At 36.1% G+C, this 23,363-nt stretch overlaps 1 protein-coding gene across 3 annotated transcripts; it reads right to left on the reverse strand.

The window, feature by feature from the left end:
- On the reverse strand, window positions 1–23,294 carry dnajc2 (DnaJ (Hsp40) homolog, subfamily C, member 2). Of its 3 annotated transcripts, none has more exons than XM_044108719.1 (17): window positions 23,072–23,294; window positions 21,632–21,822; window positions 20,385–20,460; window positions 20,206–20,304; window positions 19,900–20,122; window positions 19,753–19,818; window positions 19,554–19,645; window positions 19,341–19,462; window positions 17,207–17,356; window positions 17,029–17,117; window positions 16,807–16,876; window positions 16,534–16,712; window positions 16,212–16,312; window positions 15,348–15,458; window positions 14,406–14,446; window positions 174–293; window positions 1–78 (listed from the first exon to the last, which is right to left on the reverse strand). In XM_044108719.1, the coding sequence occupies exons 1-17, from the start codon at window positions 23,124–23,126 to the stop codon at window positions 10–12; spliced, it is 1,854 nt and encodes a 617-aa protein (XP_043964654.1). In that variant the 5' UTR covers window positions 23,127–23,294; the 3' UTR covers window positions 1–9. The 3 variants fall into 3 exon arrangements, with proteins under 3 accessions (XP_043964654.1, XP_043964655.1, XP_043964652.1); XM_044108720.1 differs by having other exon boundaries at window positions 174–220; window positions 14,333–14,446; XM_044108717.1 differs by lacking the exons at window positions 1–78; window positions 174–293 and adding an exon at window positions 14,034–14,190 and having other exon boundaries at window positions 14,286–14,446; window positions 23,072–23,293.
- Window positions 23,295–23,363: the final 69 nt, after the last annotated feature.

Consider the following 23,363-nt stretch of genomic DNA (forward strand, 5'->3'; position numbering starts at 1 on the left):
TGGTTTGTGTCATTTTTTATTCTTGGATGCCACTTGTTCCTGAGCAGCTTTCTTGGCTTTGACCATCTCCACCAGTTCCTGTCAGACAAGCAGAAATATTCCATTAGTAATACATTTTAAGACTAAAATTCAATGATAAGGACAGCGAGTACCGCCGGTTTGGATGACCATACCTTGTACCTCTTCATACAGTCCTTCTTGCTTCGTCCAGGAACAGCACCAGCAATCTTCTCCCAGCGTTCAGGTGTGCTCACAGGGTAGGTCTTCAGAGCTTGTTCTAGAAGTTTCTGCTCCTCTGTGGGCCATAGTATAGTATGTCGGTTTTTTTGACATTTTTGATTTCATAGTATAGTATGTCGTTTCTTGGAATTTTTTGACGCCATAGTATAGTATATCGTTTTTTGCAGATTTTTGACGCCATGGTATAGTATGTCGGTTTTTTTGACATTTTTGACTTCATAGTATAGTATGTCGTTTTTGGCACAATTTCTAAGTCATAGTATAGTATGTCGTTTTTTGGACATTTTTGACGTCATTGTATAGTATGTCGGGTGTTTTTACATTTTCGACTTCATAGTATAGTATGTCGTTTCTTGGAATTTTTTGACGCCATAGTATAGTATGTCGTTTTTTGCACATTTTCTACGCCATGGTAAGGTGTATGTCGTTTTTGGCACAATTTGTAAACCATAGTATAGTATGTCATTTTTTGGACATTTTCGACGCCATAGAAAATGTAGTATGTCGTTTTTTTGACATTTTCGACGCCATAGTATAGTATGTCGTTTTTTTTGACATTTTCGACGCCATAGTATAGTATGTCGTTTTTTGTAATTTTTTGACGCCATAGTATAGTATTTCGTTTTTTGCACATTTTCGACGCCATAGTATATTATTTCGTTTTTTGCACATTTTCGACGCCATGGTATAGTATTTCGTTTTTTGCAGATTTTTGACACCACGGTATAGTATGTCGTTTTTTGCACATTTTCTACGCCACGGTATATTATGTCCTTTTTTTAGACATTTTCTACGCCATAGTATAGTATGTCGTTTTTTGCACATTTTCTACGCCATAATATAGTATGTCGTTTTTTGCATATTTTTGACGTTATTGTATAGTATGTCGGGTTTTTTGACATTTTCGACTTCATGTCGTTTTCTTGGAATTTTTTGACGCCATAGTATAGTATGTCGTTTTTTGGCACATTTTCGACGCCATAGTATAGTATGTCGTTTTTTGGCACATTTTCTAAGCCATAGTATAGTATGTCGTTTTTTGGCACATTTTCTAAGCCATAGTATAGTATGTCGTTTTTTGGCACATTTTCTAAGCCATAGTATAGTATGTCGTTTTTTGGCACATTTTCTAAGCCATAGTATAGTATGTTGTTTTTTTTTGGACATTTTCGACGCCATAGAAAATGTAGTATGTCATTTTTTTGACATTTTCGACGCCATAGTATAGTATGTTGTTTTTTTAGACATTTTCGACGCCATAGTATATTATGTTGTTTTTTAGACATTTTCTACGCCATAGTATATTATGTTGTTTTTTAGACATTTTCTACGCCATAGTATATTATGTTGTTTTTTAGACATTTTCTACGCCATAGTATATTATGTTGTTTTTTAGACATTTTCTACGCCATAGTATAGTATGTCGTTTTTTGCACATTTTCTACGCCACAGTATAGTATGTTGTTTTTTTTAGACATTTTCTACGCCATAGTATAGTACATCGTTTTTTGCAGATTTTTGACGCCACAGTATAGTATGTCGGTTTTTTTGACGTTTTTGATTTCATAGTATAGTATGTCGTTTCTTGGAATTTTTTGATGCCATTGTATAGTATGTCGGTTTTTGCACATTTTCTACGACATAGTATAGTATGTCGTTTTTTGCACATTTTCTACGACATAGTATAGTATGTCGTTTTTTGCACATTTTCGATGACATAGTATAGTATGTTGGTTTTTTTTACATTTTCGACGCCATAGTATGTTGTTTTTTTAGACATTTTCTACACCATAGTATAGTATATCGTTATTTGCACATTTTCTATGACACGGTATAGTATGTCGGTTTTTTTGACATTTTCGATTTCATAGTATAGTATGTCGTTTTTTGGCGCCATAGTATAGTATGTCATTTCTTAAATTTTATTCACATATAGTATAGTATGTCGTTTTTTGACATTTTAAAGCCATAGTATAGTATATACGTTTTTGCAAGCATATAGTATAGTATTCGTTTTTGCACATTCTGATATGTAGTATAGTATTGTGCACATTTACATAGTATAGTATGTGTCGTTTTTTTTTTTTTCGACTTCATATATAGTCGTTGTTTTTTGGAATTATTTGGCCATAGTATAGTATGTATTTTGGCACATTCTCATAGTATAGTATGTAGTTTTTGCATATTTTCTCTGCTTCTGTGTAAAGAATGTCGTTACTATGGCTATGTTTGTAAACCATAGTATAGTATATGGCGTCGAAATGTGCAAAAACAACATACTATATCGTCAGCCGAAATGTAAATAAAATGTACATATACTATGGCGTCAAAATGTGCAAAAAATACTATACTATAAGGTCGAAATGTGTGCAAAAACATACCATATGGCGTCTGCAAAAATGACAATGGCGTATGTGAAAAAATGACATACTATACTATGACAAATACACTACTATACTGCGTCAAAATGTGCAAAAAACAACATACTATACTATGGTGTATGAAAAAAATGACATACTATACTATGGCGTGAAAATGTGCAAAAAAAACATACTATGGCGTCGAAAATGTGCAAGCGACATACTATACTATGGCGTCAAAAAGCGACATACTATACTATGCGTCATGTGTGCAAAAAACAACATGCTATACTATGGCGTCGAAAATGTGCAAAAAACATACTATACTATGGCGTCGAAATGTGCAAAACATACTATACTATGGGAAAATGTGCAAACTACATATACTATGGCGAAATGTGCAAAAAAAAACATCTATACTATATGTCGAAATGTGCAACACATACTATACTATGGCGTCGAAAATGTGCAAGAAACTACATACTATACTATGGCGTCGAAAATGTGCAAAAAACGACATACTATACTATGGTCGAAATGTGCAAAAACGACATACTATACTATGTCGACTAAATGTCAAAAAAACGACATACTATACTATGGCGTCGAAAATGTGCAAAAAACGACATACTATACTATGGCGTCGAAAATGTGCAAAAAACAACATACTATACTATGGCGTCGAAAATGTGCAAAAAACAACATTCTATACTATGGCGTCAAATGTGCAAAAAACGACATATTATACTATGGCGTCAAAAATGTGCTAAAGACAACATACTATACTATGGCGTCGAAAATGTGCAAAAAACTACATACTATACTATGGCGTCGAAAATGTGCAAAACACGACATACTATACTATGGCGTCGAAAATGAGCAAAAAACAACATACTATACTATGGCGTCGAAAATGAGCAAAAAACGACATACTATACTATGTTGTCGAAAATGTGCAACAAACGACATACTATACTATGGCGTCAAAATGTGCAAAAAACAACATACTATACTAAGTAAAATGTGCAAAACATACCATACTATACTATAAATGGAATGCAAAACAACATACTATACTATGTATGGCATCGAAATGTGCAAAAACAACATACTATACTATGGTGTCGAAATGTGCAAAAAGCGACATACTATACTATGGCGTCAAAATGTGCAAAATACATACTATACTATGGCGTCAAATGTGCAAAAAACGACATACTATACTATGGCGTCGAAAATGTGCTAAAGACAACATACTATACTATGGCGTCGAAAATGTGCAAAAAAAAAAAAAAAACATACTATATATGGCGTAAAATGTGCAAAAACAACATACTATACTATATAATGAAAATGTAAAAAACAACATACTATACTATGGCGTCGAAAATGTGCAAAAACGACATACTATACTATGGTGTCGAAAATGTGCAAAGACAACATACTATACTATATGTCGAAATGTGCAAAAATACTATACTATGGCGTCGAAATGTGCAAAAAACAACATACTATACTATGGCGAAAATGTGCAAAAAACAACATACTATACTATGGTCGAAAATGTGCAAAAACGACATACTATACTATGGCGTCGAAATGTGCAAAAACATACTATACTATGGCGAAAATGTGCAAAACAACATACTATACTATATTTAAAATGTGCAAAAACAACATACTATACTATGCGTCAAAATGTGCAAAAAAACACATACTATACTATGGCCGAATAAAAGCGAAAACATACTATTATACTATGATGGCGAAAAAATGTAAAACAACTATACTATGGCGTCGAAAAATGCAAAAACGACATACTATACTATGGCGTCGAAAATGTGCTAAAGACAACATACTATACTATGGCGTCGAATGTGCAAAAAACATACTATACTATGGCGTCGAAATGTGCAAAAAACATACTATACTATGCGTCAAATGTGCAAAAAACGACATACTATACTATATGGCGATAAAATAATGCAAAAACAACATACTATACTATGGCGTCAAAATGTGCAAAAACAACATACTATACTATGGCGTCGAATGTGCAAAAAACATACCTACTATGGCGTGAAATGTGCAAAAAACAACATACTATACTATAATGAAAATGTGCAAAAAACAACATACTATACTATGGCGTAGAAAATGTCTAAAAAAACAACATACTATACTATGGCGTAGAAAATGTCTAAAAAAACAACATACTATACTATGGCGTCGAAAATGTCTAAAAAAACAACATACTATACTATGGCGTCGAAAATGTGCCAAAAAACGACATACTATATACTATGGCGTCAAAATGTGCAAAAACAACATACTATACTATGGTAAATGAAATGTGCAAAAACAACATACTATACTATGGTAGTGCAAAACCCACATACTATACTATGGCGTCGAAAATGTGCAAAAAACCACATACTATACTATGGCGTCGAAAATGTGCAAAAAACCACATACTATACTATGGCGTCGAAAATGTGCAAAAAACCACATACTATACTATGGCGTCGAAAATGTGCAAAAAACGACATACTATACTATGGCGTCGAAAAAACCACATACTATACTATGGCGTCAAAAATGTGCAAAAAACGACATACTATACTATGGCGTCAAAAATGTGCAAAAAACAACATATTATACTATGGCGTCGAAAATGTGCAAAAAACAACATTCTATACTATGGCGTCAAATGTGCAAAAAACGACACTATACTATGGCGTCGAAAATGTGCAAAACGACATACTATACTATGGCGTCGAAATGTGCAAAAAAAACAACATACTATACTATGGCGTCGAAATGTGCTAAAAACAACATACTATACTATGGCGTCGAAAATGTGCAAAAAACAACATTCTATACTATGGCGTCAAATGTGCAAAAAACGACATACTATACTATGGCGTCGAAAATGTGCTAAAGACAACATACTATACTATGGCGTCGAAAATGTGCAAAAAACGACATACAATACTATACGAAAATGTGCAAAAAAACGACATACTATACTATGGCGTCGGAAATGTGCAAAAAAACGACATACTATACTATGGCGTCGAAATTGTGCAAAAAAACGACATACTATACTATGGCGTCGAAAATGTGCAAAAAACGACATACTATACTATGGCGTCGAAAATGTGCAAAAAAACGACATACTATACTATGGCGTCGAAAATGTGCAAAAAACGACATACTATACTATGGCGTCGAAAATGTGCAAAAAACGACATACTATACTATGGCGTCGAAAATGTGCAAAAAACGACATACTATACTATGGCGTCGAAAATGTGCAAAAAACGACATACTATACTATGGCGTCGAAAATGTGCAAAAAACAACATACTATACTATGGCGTCGAAAATGTGCAAAAAACAACATACTATACTATGGCGTCGAAAATGTGCAAAAAACGACATACTATACTATGGCGTCGAAAATGTGAAAAAACATACTATACTATGGCTAATAAAATGTGCAAAAAAAACATACTAATGGCGTCAAAAGCGACATACTATACTATTAAAAAACAACATACTATATACTATGGCATGTGCAAAACAACATACTATACTATGGGCGTCGAAAATGTGCAAAAACAACATACTATATATGTAAAAATGTGCAAAAAACAACATACTATACTATATGGAAAATGTGCAAAACAACATACTATACTATGGCGTCGAAAATGCAAAAACGACATACTATACTATACGTCAAAATAAAAAACAACATACTATACTATGGCGTCGAAAAAAAATGTGCAAAAACTACATACTATACTATGGCGTCAATGTAAAATTACCAACGACATACTATACTATGGTACGTCGAAATGTACAAAAAAGCGACATACTATACTATGTCAAAATGTGCTAAAGACAACATATACTATATGTGCGTGAAAATGTGCAAAAAACAACTTATACTATATATGGTAGAAATATGCAAGCGACATACTATACTATACTACAGACGTCGAAAATGTGCAAAAAGCGACATACTATACTCATGGTACGTCGAAAATGTGCAAAAAGCGACATACTATACTACTAGGCTATAGAAAATGTGCAAAAAGCGACATACTATACTATGGCGTCGAATGTGCAAAAAAGCGACATACTATACTATGTTATGCCGAGAAATTGTGCAAAAACGACATACTATATACTATGGGCGTCGAAATTATGCAAAAAGCGACATACTATTCTATGGCGCTTCGGAAAAATGTGCAAAAAACGAAATTCTATACTATGGCGTCGAAAATGTGCTAAAAATACAACATACTATACTATGCCGTCAAATGTAAAAACGAAAATACTATATATGTAAATCGAAAATGTGCAAAAAGCGACATACTATACTATGGCGTGAAAATGTGCAAAAAACGACATACTATACTTATAGGCGTCGAGAATGTGCAAAGGCGAAAACGAACATACTATACTATGGTATCCGAAAATGCAAAAAAGCGACATACTATACTATGGTACGTCGAAATGTTAAAAAAACGACATACTATAATATGGCCCTCAAAATGTGCAAAAAACAACATACACTATACTAAGAGGCGTCGAAAATGTGCAAAAAAAGCGACATTCTATACTATGGCGTCGAAAATAATGCAAAAAAACAACGTACTATACTATGACGTCGAAATTGTCTAAAAAACGACATACTATACTATGACGTCGAAAATGTCGAAAAAATGGCATACTATACTACCACCTCGAAAATGTCAAAAAAAAAACACATACTATACTACACAAAATGTGCAAAAAGCGACATACTATACTATGGCGAATCCGAAAATGCGACATACTATACTATAAGGCGTGAAATGTGCAAAAAAAAGCGACATATATATACTATGGCGTCGAAAAATCTAGAAAAAACCACATACTATACTATACTGAAATAGAAATGTCAGAAAAACGACATATTATACTATGGTGTCGAAAATTAAAAAAAAAACAACATACTATAGTATGGCGTCGGAAATGTGCAAAAAAAGACACTTTAATGTAAGTCAAAATGTGCAAAAAATCTACAATAATTAATGGCCGAAATTGTGCAAAAAATGACATACTATACTATGGCGTCGAAAATCTGGAAAAAAAACAACTTACTATATTATGGCGTCGAAAATGTGAAAAAAAAGACACTTTAATATGGCGTCAAAAATTTGCAAAAAACGACAATGGCGTCCAAAATGTTAAAAAGCGACATACTATACTATGGCGTAAAACCGAAAATATCAAAAAAACCTCAAACTATACTATGGCGTCGAAAATGTCAAAAAAACGACAAACTATACTACGGCGTCGAAAATGTCAAAAAAACGACAAAATATACTACGGCGTCGAAAATGTCAAAAAAACGGCATACTATACTACCACCTCGAAAATGTCAAAAAAACGACATACTATACTATGGCGTCGAAAATGTGCAAAAAACAACGTACTATACTATGACGTCGAAAATTTCGAAAAAATGGCATACTATACTACAACCTCGAAAATGTCAAAAAATCCCACATACTATACTTTGGCGTACGAAAAATGTCAAAAAGCGACGGCATACTATACTACCGCCGAAAAATGTAAAAAAACACATATACTATACTATGCGTTAAAAATCTGCAAAAACAAGCGATACCATACTATGGCGTCGTAATGAAAATATGTGCCAAAAACCATACAGCGTACTATACTATGGCGTCGAAAATGTACTAAAGAGCAACATACTATATGGCGTCGAAATAATACAACACAAAAAATACTATACTTTGGCGTCGAAAATATGCAAGAAACGACATACTATACTATGGCGTCGGAAATGTGCAAAAAAACGACATACTATACTATGGCGTCGAAATTGTGCAAAAAAACGACATACTATACAATGGCGTCGAAAATATGCAAAGAAACGACATACTATACTATGGCCTCAAAAATGTGCAAAAAACAACATACTATACTAAGGCGTCGAAAATCTGGAAAAAAAAACATACCAATGGCGTCGAAAATGTGCAAAAACATACATATACTATACTATAGGCGTCGAAAATGTCAAAAAGCGACATACTATACTATCGAAGCGTCAAAAATGCAAAAAAGCGACATACTATACTATGTGTCGAAAATGTGCAAAAAGCGACATACTATACTATGGCTGATCGAAATATGCAAGCTTGACATACTATACTATGGCATTAGAATGTGCAAAAAAATGTAACATACTATACTATGGCGTCGAAATGTGCAAAAAAAAACAAGCATGCTATAATGAATTATAGAAATGTGCAAAAAGCGACATACTATTCTATAAAGCGTCGGGACGGGAAATGTGCAAAAAGCTACATATGCTATACTATGGCGTCGAAAATGTGCAAAAAATCGACATACTATAATGGTGGCGAAAATGTGCAAAAAACGACATACTATTCTATGGCCTCAAAAATGTGCAAAAAACAACATACTATACTAAGGCGTCGAAAATCTGGAAATAAAAACATACCAATGGCGACAAAAATCTGGAAAAAACGACATACTATACTATGGCGTCGAAAATGTGCAAAAAGCAGGCATACTATGCTGTATGCTATACCGTAAAAATGTGAAAAAAACAACATAATATACTATGGCTGAGAAATGTGCAAAAAAAACCATGCTATGCTATGCCATATGAAGTCAAGATGTGCAAAAAGCGACATGTTATGCTATGGCGTCAAAAATGTGCTAAAGACAACATACTATACTGTGCTGAAAAATGTGCTAAAGACAATATGCTGTACTGGTAAGTGAAAGAGAGTATTGCTAAAGACAACATACTATATGTGATGTAAATGCAAAAAGCAAAAAAGCATGACTGCTATGCCTATGGGCGTCGAAAATGTTAAAAACAGGCATGCTATACTATACTATAGGCGCTTGAAGAATGTGCAAAAACAACATACTATACTATGGTATGGTGAGAAAATGTGCAAAAAGCAACATACTATGCTATGGCAGCTCAAAATGTGCAAAAACAACATTCTATACTGGTGGATGAAACGTCAAATGTGCAAAAAAAGCAAATATACTATACTATGGTACGTCGAAAATGTGCTAAAAGACAACATGGCCTATACTGCGCCTGCATTAAAATGTGGCTGTAAAGACAACATACCATACTATGAAACGTCGGCGTGCAAAAACAACATACTATGCTATGGTAAAATAGTGCAAAAACAAGGATACTATGCTATAGGTCGGTGTTGCAAAAAGCGACATACTATACTATGCTGTCGAAATATGCAAGCTTGACATACTATACTATGGCTTCCGAAAATGTGCAAAAAAACAACATATACTATACTATGAATGGCGTGAAAATATTACCCAAAAAAGCGACATACTATACTATGGCGTCGAAAATGTGCTAAAGACAACATACTATATATGGCGTCCGAAGATGTGCCCAAAAAAACAACATACTATACTATGGTGTTTGAAAATGTGCAAAAAAACAACATACAATACAATGGCTTCGAAAAAGTGCAAAAAACGCGACATACTATACTAGCATATGGCGTCGAAATGTGCAAAAAGCGACAAAACTATACGTAAAGGTAAATCGAATGTAAACGACAAATATATACTATTGTATGGCGTTCCGAAATGCAAAAAAAGCGATACTATACTATGCTAAATGGAATGTGAAAAAAACAACTATACTATACTATGGTCGAAATGTGCAAGAAACGACATACTATACTATGGCGCTTAAAATGCGAAAATCTGACAACATACTATGTGAAATCGAAAAACACAACATACTATATGGCGTCGAAACTCAACATGTGCAAAAAACAACATACTATACTAAGGCGTCGAAAATCTGGAAAAAAAAACATACCAATGGCGACAAAAATCTGGAAAAAACAACATACTATAATATGGCGTCGAAAATGTGCAAAAAACGACATACTATACTATGGCGTCGAAAATGTGCAAAAAACAACATACTATACTATGGCGTCGAAAATGTGCAAAAAACAACATTCTATACTATGGCGTCGAAAATGTGCAAAAAACGACATACTATACTATGGCGTCGAAAATGTGCAAAAAACGACATACTATACTATGGCGTCGAAAATGTGCAAAAAACGACATACTATACTATGGCGTCGAAAATGTGCAAAAAACGACATACTATACTATGGCGTCGAAAATGTGCTAAAGACAACATACTATATATGGCGTCGAAAATGTGCAAAAAACGACATACTATACTATGGCGTCGAAAATATGCAAGAAACGACATACTATACTATGGCGTCGAAAATGTGCAAAAAACGACATACTATACTATGGCGTCGAAAATGTGCAAAAAACGACATACTATACTATGGCGTCGGAAATGTGCAAAAAAACGACATACTATACTATGGCGTCGGAAATGTGCAAAAAAACAACATACTATAATGGTGTCGAAAATGTGCAAAAAACGACATACTATACTATGGCGTCGAAATTGTGCAAAAAACGACATACTATTCTATGGCGTCGGAAATGTGCAAAAAACGAAATTCTATACTATGGCGTCGAAAATGTGCAAAAAATCGACATACTATACTATGCCGTCGAAAATGTGCAAAAAACGAAATACTATACTATGGCGTCGAAATTGTGCAAAAAACGACATACTATACTATGGCGTCGAAAATGTGCAAAAAACGACATACTATACTATGGCGTCGAAATGTGCAAAAAAACGACATACTATACTATGGCGTCGAAAAAACGACATACTATACTATGGCGTCGAAAATGTGCAAAAAACGACATACTATACTATGGCGTCGAAAATGTGCAAAAAACAACATACTATACTAAGGCGTCGAAAATGTGCAAAAAAAACGACATACTATACTATGGCGTCGAAAATGTGCAAAAAACAACGTACTATACTATGACGTCGAAAATGTCGAAAAAACGACATACTATACTATGACGTCGAAAATGTCGAAAAAATGGCATACTATACTACCACCTCGAAAATGTCAAAAAAAAAACACATACTATACTATGGCGTCGGAAATGTGCAAAAAACGACATACTATACTATGGCGTCGAAAATACGACATACTATACTATGGCGTAGGAAATGTGCAAAAAAACGACATACTATACTATGGCGTCGAAAATCTAGAAAAAACCACATACTATACTATGGCGTCGAAAATGTCAGAAAAACGACATATTATACTATGGTGTCGAAAATAAAAAAAAAAACAACATACTATATTATGGCGTCGAAAATGTGAAAAAAAAGACACTTTAATATGGCGTCAAAAATTTGCAAAAAACGACAATGGTGTCGAAATTGTGCAAAAAATGACATACTATACTATGGCGTCGAAAATCTGGAAAAAAAACAACTTACTATATTATGGCGTCGAAAATGTGAAAAAAAAGACACTTTAATATGGCGTCAAAAATTTGCAAAAAACGACAATGGTGTCCAAAATGTTAAAAAAACGACATACTATACTATGGCGTCGAAAATGTCAAAAAAAACCTCAAACTATACTATGGCGTCGAAAATGTCAAAAAAACGACAAACTATACTACGGCGTCGAAAATGTCAAAAAAACGACAAAATATACTACTATACTACCACCTCGAAAATGTCAAAAAAACGACATACTATACTATGGCGTCGAAAATGTGCAAAAAAAACGTACTATACTATGACGTCGAAAATTTCGAAAAAATGGCATACTATACTACAACCTCGAAAATGTCAAAAAAACCCACATACTATACTTTGACGTCGAAAATGTCAAAAAAACGGCATACTATACTACCACCTCGAAAATGTAAAAAAAAACACATACTATACTATGGCATTAAAAATGTGCAAAAAACAACATACTATACTATGACGTCGAAAATGTGCAAAAAACAACGTACTATACTATGGTGTCGAAAATGTGCAAAAAAACATACTATACTATGGCGTCGAAATTGTGCAAAAAAACGACATACTATGCCATGGCGTCGAAAATTTGCAAAAAACAACGTACTATACTATGGTGTCGAAAATGTGCAAAAAAACATACTATACTATGGTGTCGAAAATGTGCAAAAAAACATACTATACTATGGCGTCGAAAATTTGCAAAAAACAACGTACTATACTATGGCGTCGAAAATGTCAAAAAAACAACATACTATTCTATGGCGTTGAAAATGTGAAAAAAAAGACACTTTAATATGGCGTCAAAAATGACATACTAAACCATTACGTCGAAAATGTGCAAAAACGGCATACTATACTATGGCGTCGAACATCTGCAAAAAACAACGTACTATACTATGGCGTCGAAAATGTGCAAAAAACGACAATGGCGTCGAAATTGTGCAAAAAATTACATACTATACTATGACGTAGAAAATGTGCAAAAAACAACATTCTATATTATGGGGTTTAAAATGTACAAAATATGACAAATACTATGACGTCGAAAATGTCGAAAAATTGATTGTGACTTACTTTGCTAGTCTTAGCCTTCTAGAAGTTGTACCAGATGTGGCTTTATACTCCACAAAGCTTTGTAACAAGTGGTTATTTAAATCCCTATCATTTTGAACCAATTGGTCCATATTTTGTGACAATACCAAGGCTATCCACAAGACTTCCTGCCAGTGGATAATGTCTAGTTTTTCTGGCCATTCTGTTAGCCAGAGATGGTTCTGTACGGAAAATATCAACTTATATGGCGTTGCTGCCATGCTACTTGTTTCCAAAAATAAAGAAACAGAGAAGATGCAAAAGACCCAGTTTCCATAGCTACAATCATTTTTTCTTACTTCTTTGTATCATTTAGAACAGCAAATCCTCATTGACTTGCACTGAAGTATTTTGGGGGATGGCAGTAGCTAGTTTGGTGAAATTGTTGAATTGATTAAATATCTGATTATATGTTTAATCTTTTTGTCAAAGGCCATTGATGCCAACACCATTAAGGAGGTCTGCACCAAATATATCTACAACAGGGTTCCTGCCATCGCAGCTGTTGGTATGTTGCACTTTTTACATTTTCATTCCAAGTGGAAAAACTAAAAAAGGCAACTTTCCTTGACAAAAATGCTCTGTCTATTCAGCAGTTTTGATACGATAATATGGGTTTCAAGCATAATGTGCAAATATTTAAAGTGATATGCTTTAATTGGATTAGTGATTATACAAAATGTATCAAGTCTTTCTGCCTAAACTACAAACATCTAGTAATGTGTTTTTTTTTCTTGCTGTAGGTCCAATAGAACAGCTACCAGACTACAACCAGATCCGCAGCGGGATGTTCTGGATGAGAAGCTGAGCAGCTGTCAACTGCACACAAACATATTTAAGTCTTGGGTCAAGTTTGTTTTTTTTTATTATAAAATAAAGGATAACACAATAACATTAAAATAACACAGATTGTATCCTCTGTGGTTGGTGTCATTTTTTATTCTTGGATGCCACTTGTTCCTGAGCAGCTTTCTTGGCTTTGACCATCTCCACCAGTTCCTGTCAGACAAGCAGAAATATTCCATTAGTAATACATTTTAAGACTAAAATTCAATGATAAGGACAGCGAGTACCGCCGGTTTGGATGACCATACCTTGTACCTCTTCATACAGTCCTTCTTGCTTCGTCCAGGAACAGCACCAGCAATCTTCTCCCAGCGTTCAGGTGTGCTCACAGGGTAGGTCTTCAGAGCTTGTTCTAGAAGTTTCTGCTCCTCTGTGGTCCAGGGGGCGGCGTTCACTTCATTTCCCGTGGCTGAAACATCACAAATCAATTAGTCATTGACGTCTGTTGTGATATTTGACAAAAATGACACATAATATACTATGGTGTTCAAAATGACATAGTATACTATCTGCCATTTTTGCTCAATTTGAACGCCATAGTATACTATGGCGTTCAAAATGAGCAAAAATGACTCAGATATACTTTCATTCTAACACAATGTTTCTACATTTTCTAGTGTTTCCTTAACTTTCTAATCTGGGATGAGAAAAACTGCCAACTAGTCTGACTGCTTTTACAAAGATCCAGTAGGAAGCATTTTGTTAGGCTAATGAAAGTTTAGTAAACTGCTCAGCCTCCCCCCCCCTCCCCCCAACACCTTCACTCTTTAGAAGCATTCCTAGAAAAATCTGCAAAATTGAGAAAAGCTTCATCTGTAAGTGTTTTCAGCTACAGTTAAGCCTACTTACACAATTTCTCATAATAAAGCTAAATCGTTAAGAAAAACTAACATCCCACCAGGTCTGCACCCTGCAGTCCTATTCAAAGCCCTTTCCTTACTGTTGATTCGTGGTCTATTTGCTTTAAATGATCAGCCACCAAATTTTGCTTCGCCACAGCAATTGGGCAACATGAAACATCTTCAGGCGAACAGCTTTCATACAGTCAGGTACTAAATGAAGCCATTTAAAGCACAGAACACAGGACACAGTCACTGCTCTATCCTGCAGCTTCATTTGGCTCAGACACTGAGGAAAAGCATTTTTTACAAGCAAGTTGCTGAGCATTAGCAAAACTTGAGTAGTGAATATTTTACAGTCCAAACAATCCATCCACCCATTTTCATAATTATTATTATTTTTTTTTAAATGTGGTTAATAAATTACCCTGTGGATCTACACAATGATGGCTCTTTGCTAAATCCACTTACCATCAAACCTCTCTGAGGGCAAGGCGTTGTCTATGGAGGGCGGCACCGATGTGTGCTCCTTCTTGAACTTCTCATAGGCCTTTTTGTTGATCTCATCTTTCTGTAGTGGATCTGAGGAGGATCACAATGTCACCTTTTTATACTCTGATCAATTGTTTTATTAGTTTTTATGACATTACTCAATATTAATGTTACGTTGGGGAAAGTGTTTATCCTTTTCCCAGCAAATCTTAAACATTGAAGCTGGTTTCTGATTGGGCAATGCGGTAAAGGGCTATTTCACTATTTTGTGGCACCCAGATTTAAATAAGCTGAAATTTACAATAATAAACACAGACTTGATTATTCCAGACCAAATATTTGTACATTTTAATCAGTTTGCCATCAATGACTGTTTATCATCTAAATCTACCTCCAACTTTAGAACCTGAAAGAAAAAAAAAGGAAAATTGTAAATTTTTCAAAGTTTTTAATTTATGTGAAAATCAAAGCTCTAAATGAGTTGCACAAAAGCTATGTTATCTAAATATAAAATGCAATTAAAAAAAGCTTTTCAGAAATTTCATATTTAAGAAGAATACGTTTTTGTCAGTGATCATTTTTCCACACCTAGAATTGGGAAACTCTAAAATGCAAATGCTTTCCTCCCATAATGCTCATGTCTTCTTAGGAGCCTTGTATTAAAATCCACAATGTCTCATAAGTTCCCAAATAAACAAATGACAGCATCTGCTTTGAAGAAAAATAGCTCAGAAACAGAAAACTTCAAAAAATATATTTTCTTTTTATTATGAATTATTTGTGTTCATTTCCATTGAGATGACAGAGTAACATTGTTTTGCTTCTCTTCATGTGTAATCTTACCGAGCTTCTGAAGATTCTTGGCTTTGTTAATGACGTCTTTGGCTGTCCTCCTCATCCCACTGGTGGAGTGCAGGTTCATGTAGTTAGCAATAACTTCCCACCTGGAAGACAGAACGTTAAATATTAAAACGCAAGAAACGTTTTGAGGCATTTCTTCGAAACAGAAACACCAGTTTCAAATTTATCCAGGTTAAAACCACAACTTTTTATGGATGTTTCCCGACAGAGCGCCATCGTTTACACAAACCCAGTAACGCACATCGCCTGTGGTTGGGCATCATTTTTGCAGGGCATCGTTTGAGCTTTTTTCTACCCAGCCTACCTGGCGTTGGTTCCAGCAGGGAACAGGTTGACCGCTTTGATGAGCAGCTGGAGGTCGTCCTCATACCAGCCCTTCCCTCCGCCGGCGCCCCCGCTGGCCTGCTCGGCGCTCCGGGCCGCCTGCCGGGCCTGAACCTCTGCGTCCTTCTCCTTCTGCAGCTGGGCGTTCACTTCCTCTACCTTATGGAACACACGCACGCAAAAAGAAACGTGTCAAATACTTGAATTTGGTGGAATCTATTGAGCTCTTCAGACACAGCTAAGATGCTTTTACCTGCTTCTCCACTGCCGCCTTGCTGTCCTCCTTTGAAGCCGAGGCCAGGATCTCATTCAGACTCTGCAGACTGAAACAAAAACACCATGAGGCTCCATTTACCTATACCTATAGAGAAAAAAACAAACAAAAAACTTCTCTTTGTCCACATTCTAGCTGAAGATCAACTGAGTAGAAATGAAATGTGAACAGAAGCTGCAGTTGTGTGGTCGTCAACTGAACCTGGTCAGCTCCAGACGGTCACAGAGTTTCTCCACCTCCTCCATCATTTTCACGCTGTCAGCTTCACTGTCGGCAAAGTAATTCCAGTTCTGCAGGTGGAGAAAACACGGACTATTAAAAACTAATTCCATGGTTTCAATCAGTCAAAAACAAACTCCCATGATGCTCCTTGGTTCACCTTGCATGTGGTCCTGAGTTTCTGCCTCTCCTTCTTGATGGCTTTCTTCTGGATCTCCTTCTCCTTCTTGGCCTGCAGCGCGGCTTGTCGGGCCTCCTCCTCCTCCTTCTCCTTCGCCAGACGAGCCGCCTCTCGCTCTGCCTGCCGAACCTTCAACAAATTTAATTAATTTAAAACAAACAACAACAACAAAAAAAGCCTGAATGTGTAACAAGTTTGTGACCTAAAAATAAGGTTGGGAATCGTTGAGAATTTAGTAATATTGATTTTGTAACCGCCATCACTTACTGATTCGATTCTCGCGGTTATTAAATAGTCTCATTCAAAAAAAAAAAAAAAAAAAAGCACCATCTTGCATTCGATTCAAACTGGCTCGAAAAATTTAAAATCTCTGCCAAATGAACGTCTTGATGTGAAAGGTTTATGTGCAAACCATTTTTTTTTTTTTTTGTGCAGACAAATGTGAATTTTGACTTTTCAGGACAGATCAGGACTCGAGGTGGAAAACACCAGACCAGGTGATTTATTTTATTTAATTAATTTGTCTATTTTTCTCCTCTGTTAATTCTGCACAAACTGATGTTTAGAAGCTATTATTTATGCTAATGATTTGTTGCTAACAGATTAAAATAATATAACAGTCCAATAAAAAAACATGCATTCAGAAATGTGGGTCTAATGAAAATGTTTACATTTTATTTTCAAAAGATGCTTTTATTGTGAGAAATGAGCCTCAGCTGAAAACCATATTATAATGACAGTACATGTTAATAAGTAATGGAGATTATTCATTTAAAGAGGCACTAATATTAAAACAATAACCAGCACGTGAAGGAGTTTAATGTTACCTGATTCATTTATGGCAGCAGACGCCGTAGAAGCTCCACCTTGAAAGTGACCACCGTTGCTAAGCAACGTATCAAACACTTTCCTACAAATCAGTTGCATGCATGTGGTCAACTGTTTGAGGATGATTACGGTATTTCATCCTTTCATTGGGATCAAAGCTCTGCTCATGCATGACTAATAGAGTCTCTCTCCTTTTTGTGAAACGTAACGGAGCGCTTCTGCCGCGACGCCATCTTGGATATTTTCTAAATCAAAATACGGGAGCGTCGTTACCAAAACACGCCACACGCCATTTGGAACCGACTAAGTGCGGGCCGGTCACCGGTTTAAATGTATGCAGCAATATGGGGGTGGAATTATGCTTTTAAAACTAGACGTAGAGCGTTTCTTCATGTCTGGTCAGAGATAAAGTGGAGGTCGTGTGCAGATTCCTGACTCCTTGCGTAGCCATTAGCTTTGCAAGGTAAAGCGAGTCTCCAGATCTGCGACTCAAGGAATAAAACCCGCCATATTCCTTCACTGTCAGCAAAGTAATTCCAGTTCTGTAGGCCGTCTGTCTACCGTAAGAAGACAGACGCCAACTTGGAGGAAGACGGTTGTCCTATATGACACACTACGTAAATCAAATCGTGACGCAGTGTAACTTGACTTGTCTTAGTTATTAAAGCAGTGGAAACACACTGCTATATTGATAAAGAAAGTTTAGATGTAGGCTACATTTGATCAATTTAGCTTTACTGTGTTATGTGCCGAGAATCAAGTAATAACTTGGGAACTCGAATGCTAGAGGGGAATGAAATTTCAGCATCACGCCTGTAAACTGAAAACATCTTTTAAAGGCATTTAAAGTTGACAATGACAAGCGAGATGATGGTGATATGGTCATCTAAAATTCCAGTTAAATATGCAAATGTCCTAATTGTTCTTTTAGAACAGTGGTGGTTCTGGCAGCAACAGGTGAAAGGGTGAATATCAGCCAACAATTCAGCAAACATTTAAGAAGCCAGTCACTATATATTCATGTGAAAGCATGCAAAACTGATTTATCACCTGAACCACTATTCTAAAACAAATGCTATATCTACAGGTTTTTGAAAGTGTTTTGCTCTTCATCAGTAGTGATATGCTGCTAATTTCTGTTTGTTTTTGATTGTTGTGAGGTCTGTAAAACCAACTGCATAACCTTTACTGCTTCCAAAATAATTTAGATAAAAGTAGGAATCTTTGATTTGATACATTCTGTCCTAAATACAAACAATGACCACAGCGTTCAGCTTTCACTTACTCTCTCCTTCTCCTCCTGCTCTTTCTTCTTGGCTTCAGCCTTTGCCTTCTTCTCAGCCTCTTTCCTGGCTTTTTCTTCTTCTTTGAATTTCTTTATTCTAGGGTCACAGCTGTAGGCCGTATCTGCAGCGAAACGACACCATTTATTCGGACCCTACTCGCGCTCGTAAATCGAGGTTTGCGGTGTGTATGTGTGGCGGTGGAGAGGCTGTACCAACTAGCGTGCGTATTCTGTTCATCTCCTCCTTTTTCCTCTGAGCTCTGGAAGCTCGGTTCTGCTTCTCGATCCATCTCCTTTCGTCTCGACTGAGGACCGGAACAATTCTCATGTTAAAACTTCACAGGTTCTGAAGTCCAGCTTTTGAATTTCGACTAGAACTTAACCAGACGTTGGGATTTTGTCATCAACTTACCATTCGGCTTTCTCCTTTTCCTCTTCGTCTAAGTAAGAGAATTCCCTCCATGAGTCAAAGTTATACCTGGAAAAAGTAGAAATCATTTATAAGGCTGTCCACACAACAGACTTCATGGGACAAAAAAGAAAAAACTTCTCCGCCTACCAAAAGGAGTAAAAATTGTCTACTTCTTCAAAAGAGGAGTCCATGGTTCCTAGAGAGGGCCCGTGCTTTTTGGAAGACCATCTGGCATTTCGCGTGAAAACGGGAGCAAACACCTCAAAAAAGTTCTCTTTGCCCTCGCTTTTGGACGGCACGCTATTGTCGAAGGTCGGATCCACGCTGTCGAAGGCTCTTCTCTTCACCGGGTCCGACAGGATTTCGATAGCTACGGCGCAAAATGGAAAAGGGCTGGGATCAGGAAACGCCATCGGGATTCTGATGGCTGTAATTTGCGGAAGAGTCGGGCACCTTTAGTTATACAGGTGAAGTAGTCGTTGTCTCCTTCAACGATCTGCTCTCCTGCCGCTTTCCTTTTGTCAGGGTGGTGCTTCAACACAATTGATTTGTCTGCAGAGAAACAGCGGCGGTTATCAGACTTCACACCTATCCAGATACAACAGCCGTGACATTAGAGGAGGAGTACTTACGGGCCGCTTTAATCTGCTTCTGTGTGGCTTTATACCGCAAGTGTGGCAGACCGAGGACAGCGTAGTGATCTTGATTCTGCCAAATCAGATAAACGGGATTCATATCAGCCATATTGACCCACCCTGACACACACAGGCTCCTCTGGTGTAAAACACACACAATTAGGTTATAGGATTTCCTTACATGCCGATGACGAAACTCTCTTTCTGTAAATCTTCCTAATTTACAGAAAGATGGAATCATTTGGACAGGTCTCAGGCTAAAATTAGAAATGGGCCAATCAAACGGGCCAGAGATTAGAATGGGACAATTTACCACGGATTAGCACCAATCTGTGATTGGGAGGTCAAATGCAGGAAAAAAAAAGGTTTTTCCTCCTCCGTAATAAATGTATTACAACAAAGTTTTTGAAACTCTTACACCTTTTTCATAAAAAAGTCTAGTTTTGATGCATAAATAGGGATAATTCCTTATTTTTTTGTTGGATTAAAATCTTCTACCTCTATTTGACAATGTTAAACACACTCCTTCATGTTGATAAGTTTTGAATTGAAAATATTATGCCAGACTATAGAGAGCAGAATTCTGTCTTTGCTCATGAAAAACCAATCAGTGCATCCTTATCTTTAATATTGGCAATAAAAGGTCACCAATAATATTTTTGAAATAAAGATTACATCCTGGATGTGTTTTATTAGTGTAAATGAGATAATTATTCATCTTGGTATTAATATACAGGTTAACGTTAACAATAGAAAAATATGACACACTAGTCAATTGCGTTCAAGAAATTCTGAACCAATACGTGACACGCCACCATCAATAACGAACATGATTCAAAGAAATAAAAAATATCTAAATTACTATGCCTTTTTCAGCCACTTCCTAATACACTGTCAAATTGAGTCTTTAAAAAAACTCCTTCATTATAACAATATTATTGTGATAACATTCTTATTGTTTATCACAATAATTTCAGGGACAACTTATCAGGCATTAAACCTCTCAATAGAAGAAATATGGACGCCTTTTATACACCAGCTCCTTGGTTTTAAACTTTTTGTAAAATTTGGTTGTTCTTTTTTTTGTTCGAAATAAAATCAATTAAATCCATTACAGATTGTAAAATAAATAAATAAATTACAGAAACGGGAAAATAAGTTTTATATTTAAAAGCTAAATATCTAACTGGTTTCCTCAACTCTAACACTGCTGCGGCGGCGGCCGTCCACATCCTGTCTGGTACCTTCCAGTCTTTAGGATCCAGTGTTCGGAGCATCGGGTGCTCCTCCAGCTGTAACTCCTCATCCTCCGACTCTTCTGAGGACTCCTCTTCTTCCTCCAGCTCTTGGAAGGAGGCCGACACATTTCTGCTTCTCCTCCTGATGTAGGCCTCAAACCACCGACCCACCGGCTCCACCAGAACCTGCACAGAAGCTGTGGGTTTTCACAGAGGTAGTGAGGAAAACTGGTTGGCTTTGAATGCACAGGAAAAAAAAATAAGAATAAAGTTCTCACTGGCTGAAAATGGACTGGTTTGTATGGATATTATTACTTACAATGTAAAGATTACAGCTTTTTTTTTGACATAAGTGTAAATACCAAGAACGCCTGTCACGATAAGCAGTCAATCAATGTTTTGATACAATGTTTTGGTTGCTTATTTTGAATATTTGAAATATTTTCCAGTTTCTGTGTTAAATGTTCTTTAAAAATTGCAGTTTTTTTATTCTTATTTGGGCCTACTTGCATTAATGAGACCTATTATTCCATCAGTTGAAAATGGTCTCAAATTCCCAATATTATCGTTTATCGCAATAATTTTAGGGACAATTTATCATCCAGCAAAATTTGTTACTGTGACAGGCCTAATACAAAGTGAAAAGACTTTTAGAGTAACCCTAAATCAATTAATAGTAACGTTAACAGTCCCAAGCTGCCTTTATACTGTAATGTTTATTTTAATTCTGAATTGAAAATATAGTTCAGAATATGGAGGCAATATTATGATTTCTAATCGTTAGTAGTATTAAAGGAGTATAAAAGAAACATTTACATGACAAACTGAAGGCATCAGGACATCATATTTGAAATAAAATAGCATTTACGTTAAGTATTTTCAAACTTAGCGAAATTTTAATTTATTTTACAATGCAAAATAAAAAATCTTTATCGGAAAATATTTGGATGTTCCTTTGCTTCAATCCTCGAGGGGAAACTTTTTTTTTTATCTACGCCTTTCAGCAGGACTAATGGAATTAACCGGAAAGCAGTGGGTATAACATGATGTCTGCTGGTTTGGTTTTAACATTCCCTGATTTTTTATTGCCTTTAGTAAGTTTCAGACAACAGCTCAGATCAGTGCAGACGCCGACAAGGAAAATATGCAAGATTTGTTTTTTCTTCTTCCTTTTTCTAGCTTGCAGAGCAATCTGCTAGCCTGAGTGAATTAAGAAAACTGCTCCAATTAATTAGTAGAGCAAACGTGACAATCAGAGAATAGCCAGTGGGAAATATTATGCAACACGGGAAAAAATGGTTTAACCAGAAAGTCTCAAAATTACAGCGTCCATTTATTCCGTTTAATTCCCGCGGTGTATTTAGAAACAAGTCAGTCTGTAATGAGTAACAGGAGTAGCTTGAACTTGGCTAGCTGTTTTAATGTGGCCTCTGTGTCGCTGCTTACCGGCAGCCGCTTTAAACACTGTCGTCTCCTCGTCGTCCCTCGCCTCTAGCAGCATCCTGGAACAATGGCGACGGCAGCGCACATTCACGAGGCGAAACACTGAAAGGAGAAACCGCTAAGGTGCTGAGGTCTGCGGCCCTCTCACTGCCGATCCACATGGGCCTCCTGATGCAGGTGCTGCCAGTCCGAGAACAAGCCGTGACGCCTCGCCAGGAAATCACTCCGTGTTTGCAAAATGGTCTTACACTGTACGTTCCGCTGTTGGTTATTTTAATAAATTATTTTCTATATT

Source organism: Gambusia affinis, linkage group LG23 (assembly GCF_019740435.1).
Source record: "Gambusia affinis linkage group LG23, SWU_Gaff_1.0, whole genome shotgun sequence".
Lineage (NCBI taxonomy): Eukaryota > Metazoa > Chordata > Actinopteri > Cyprinodontiformes > Poeciliidae > Gambusia > Gambusia affinis.

Coding starts and splice junctions, on each gene's coding strand:
- dnajc2 (XM_044108719.1), bottom strand. CDS start 23,126: ATGCTGCTAGAGGCGAGGGACGACGAGGAGACGACAGTGTTTAAAGCG. Junction 17,118..17,206: donor AACTCAGGACCACATGCAAG/GTGAACCAAGGA, acceptor CTCCACCTGCAG/AACTGGAATTACTTTGCCGA. Junction 14,447..15,347: donor GCCCTCAGAGAGGTTTGATG/GTAAGTGGATTT, acceptor GTGATGTTTCAG/CCACGGGAAATGAAGTGAAC.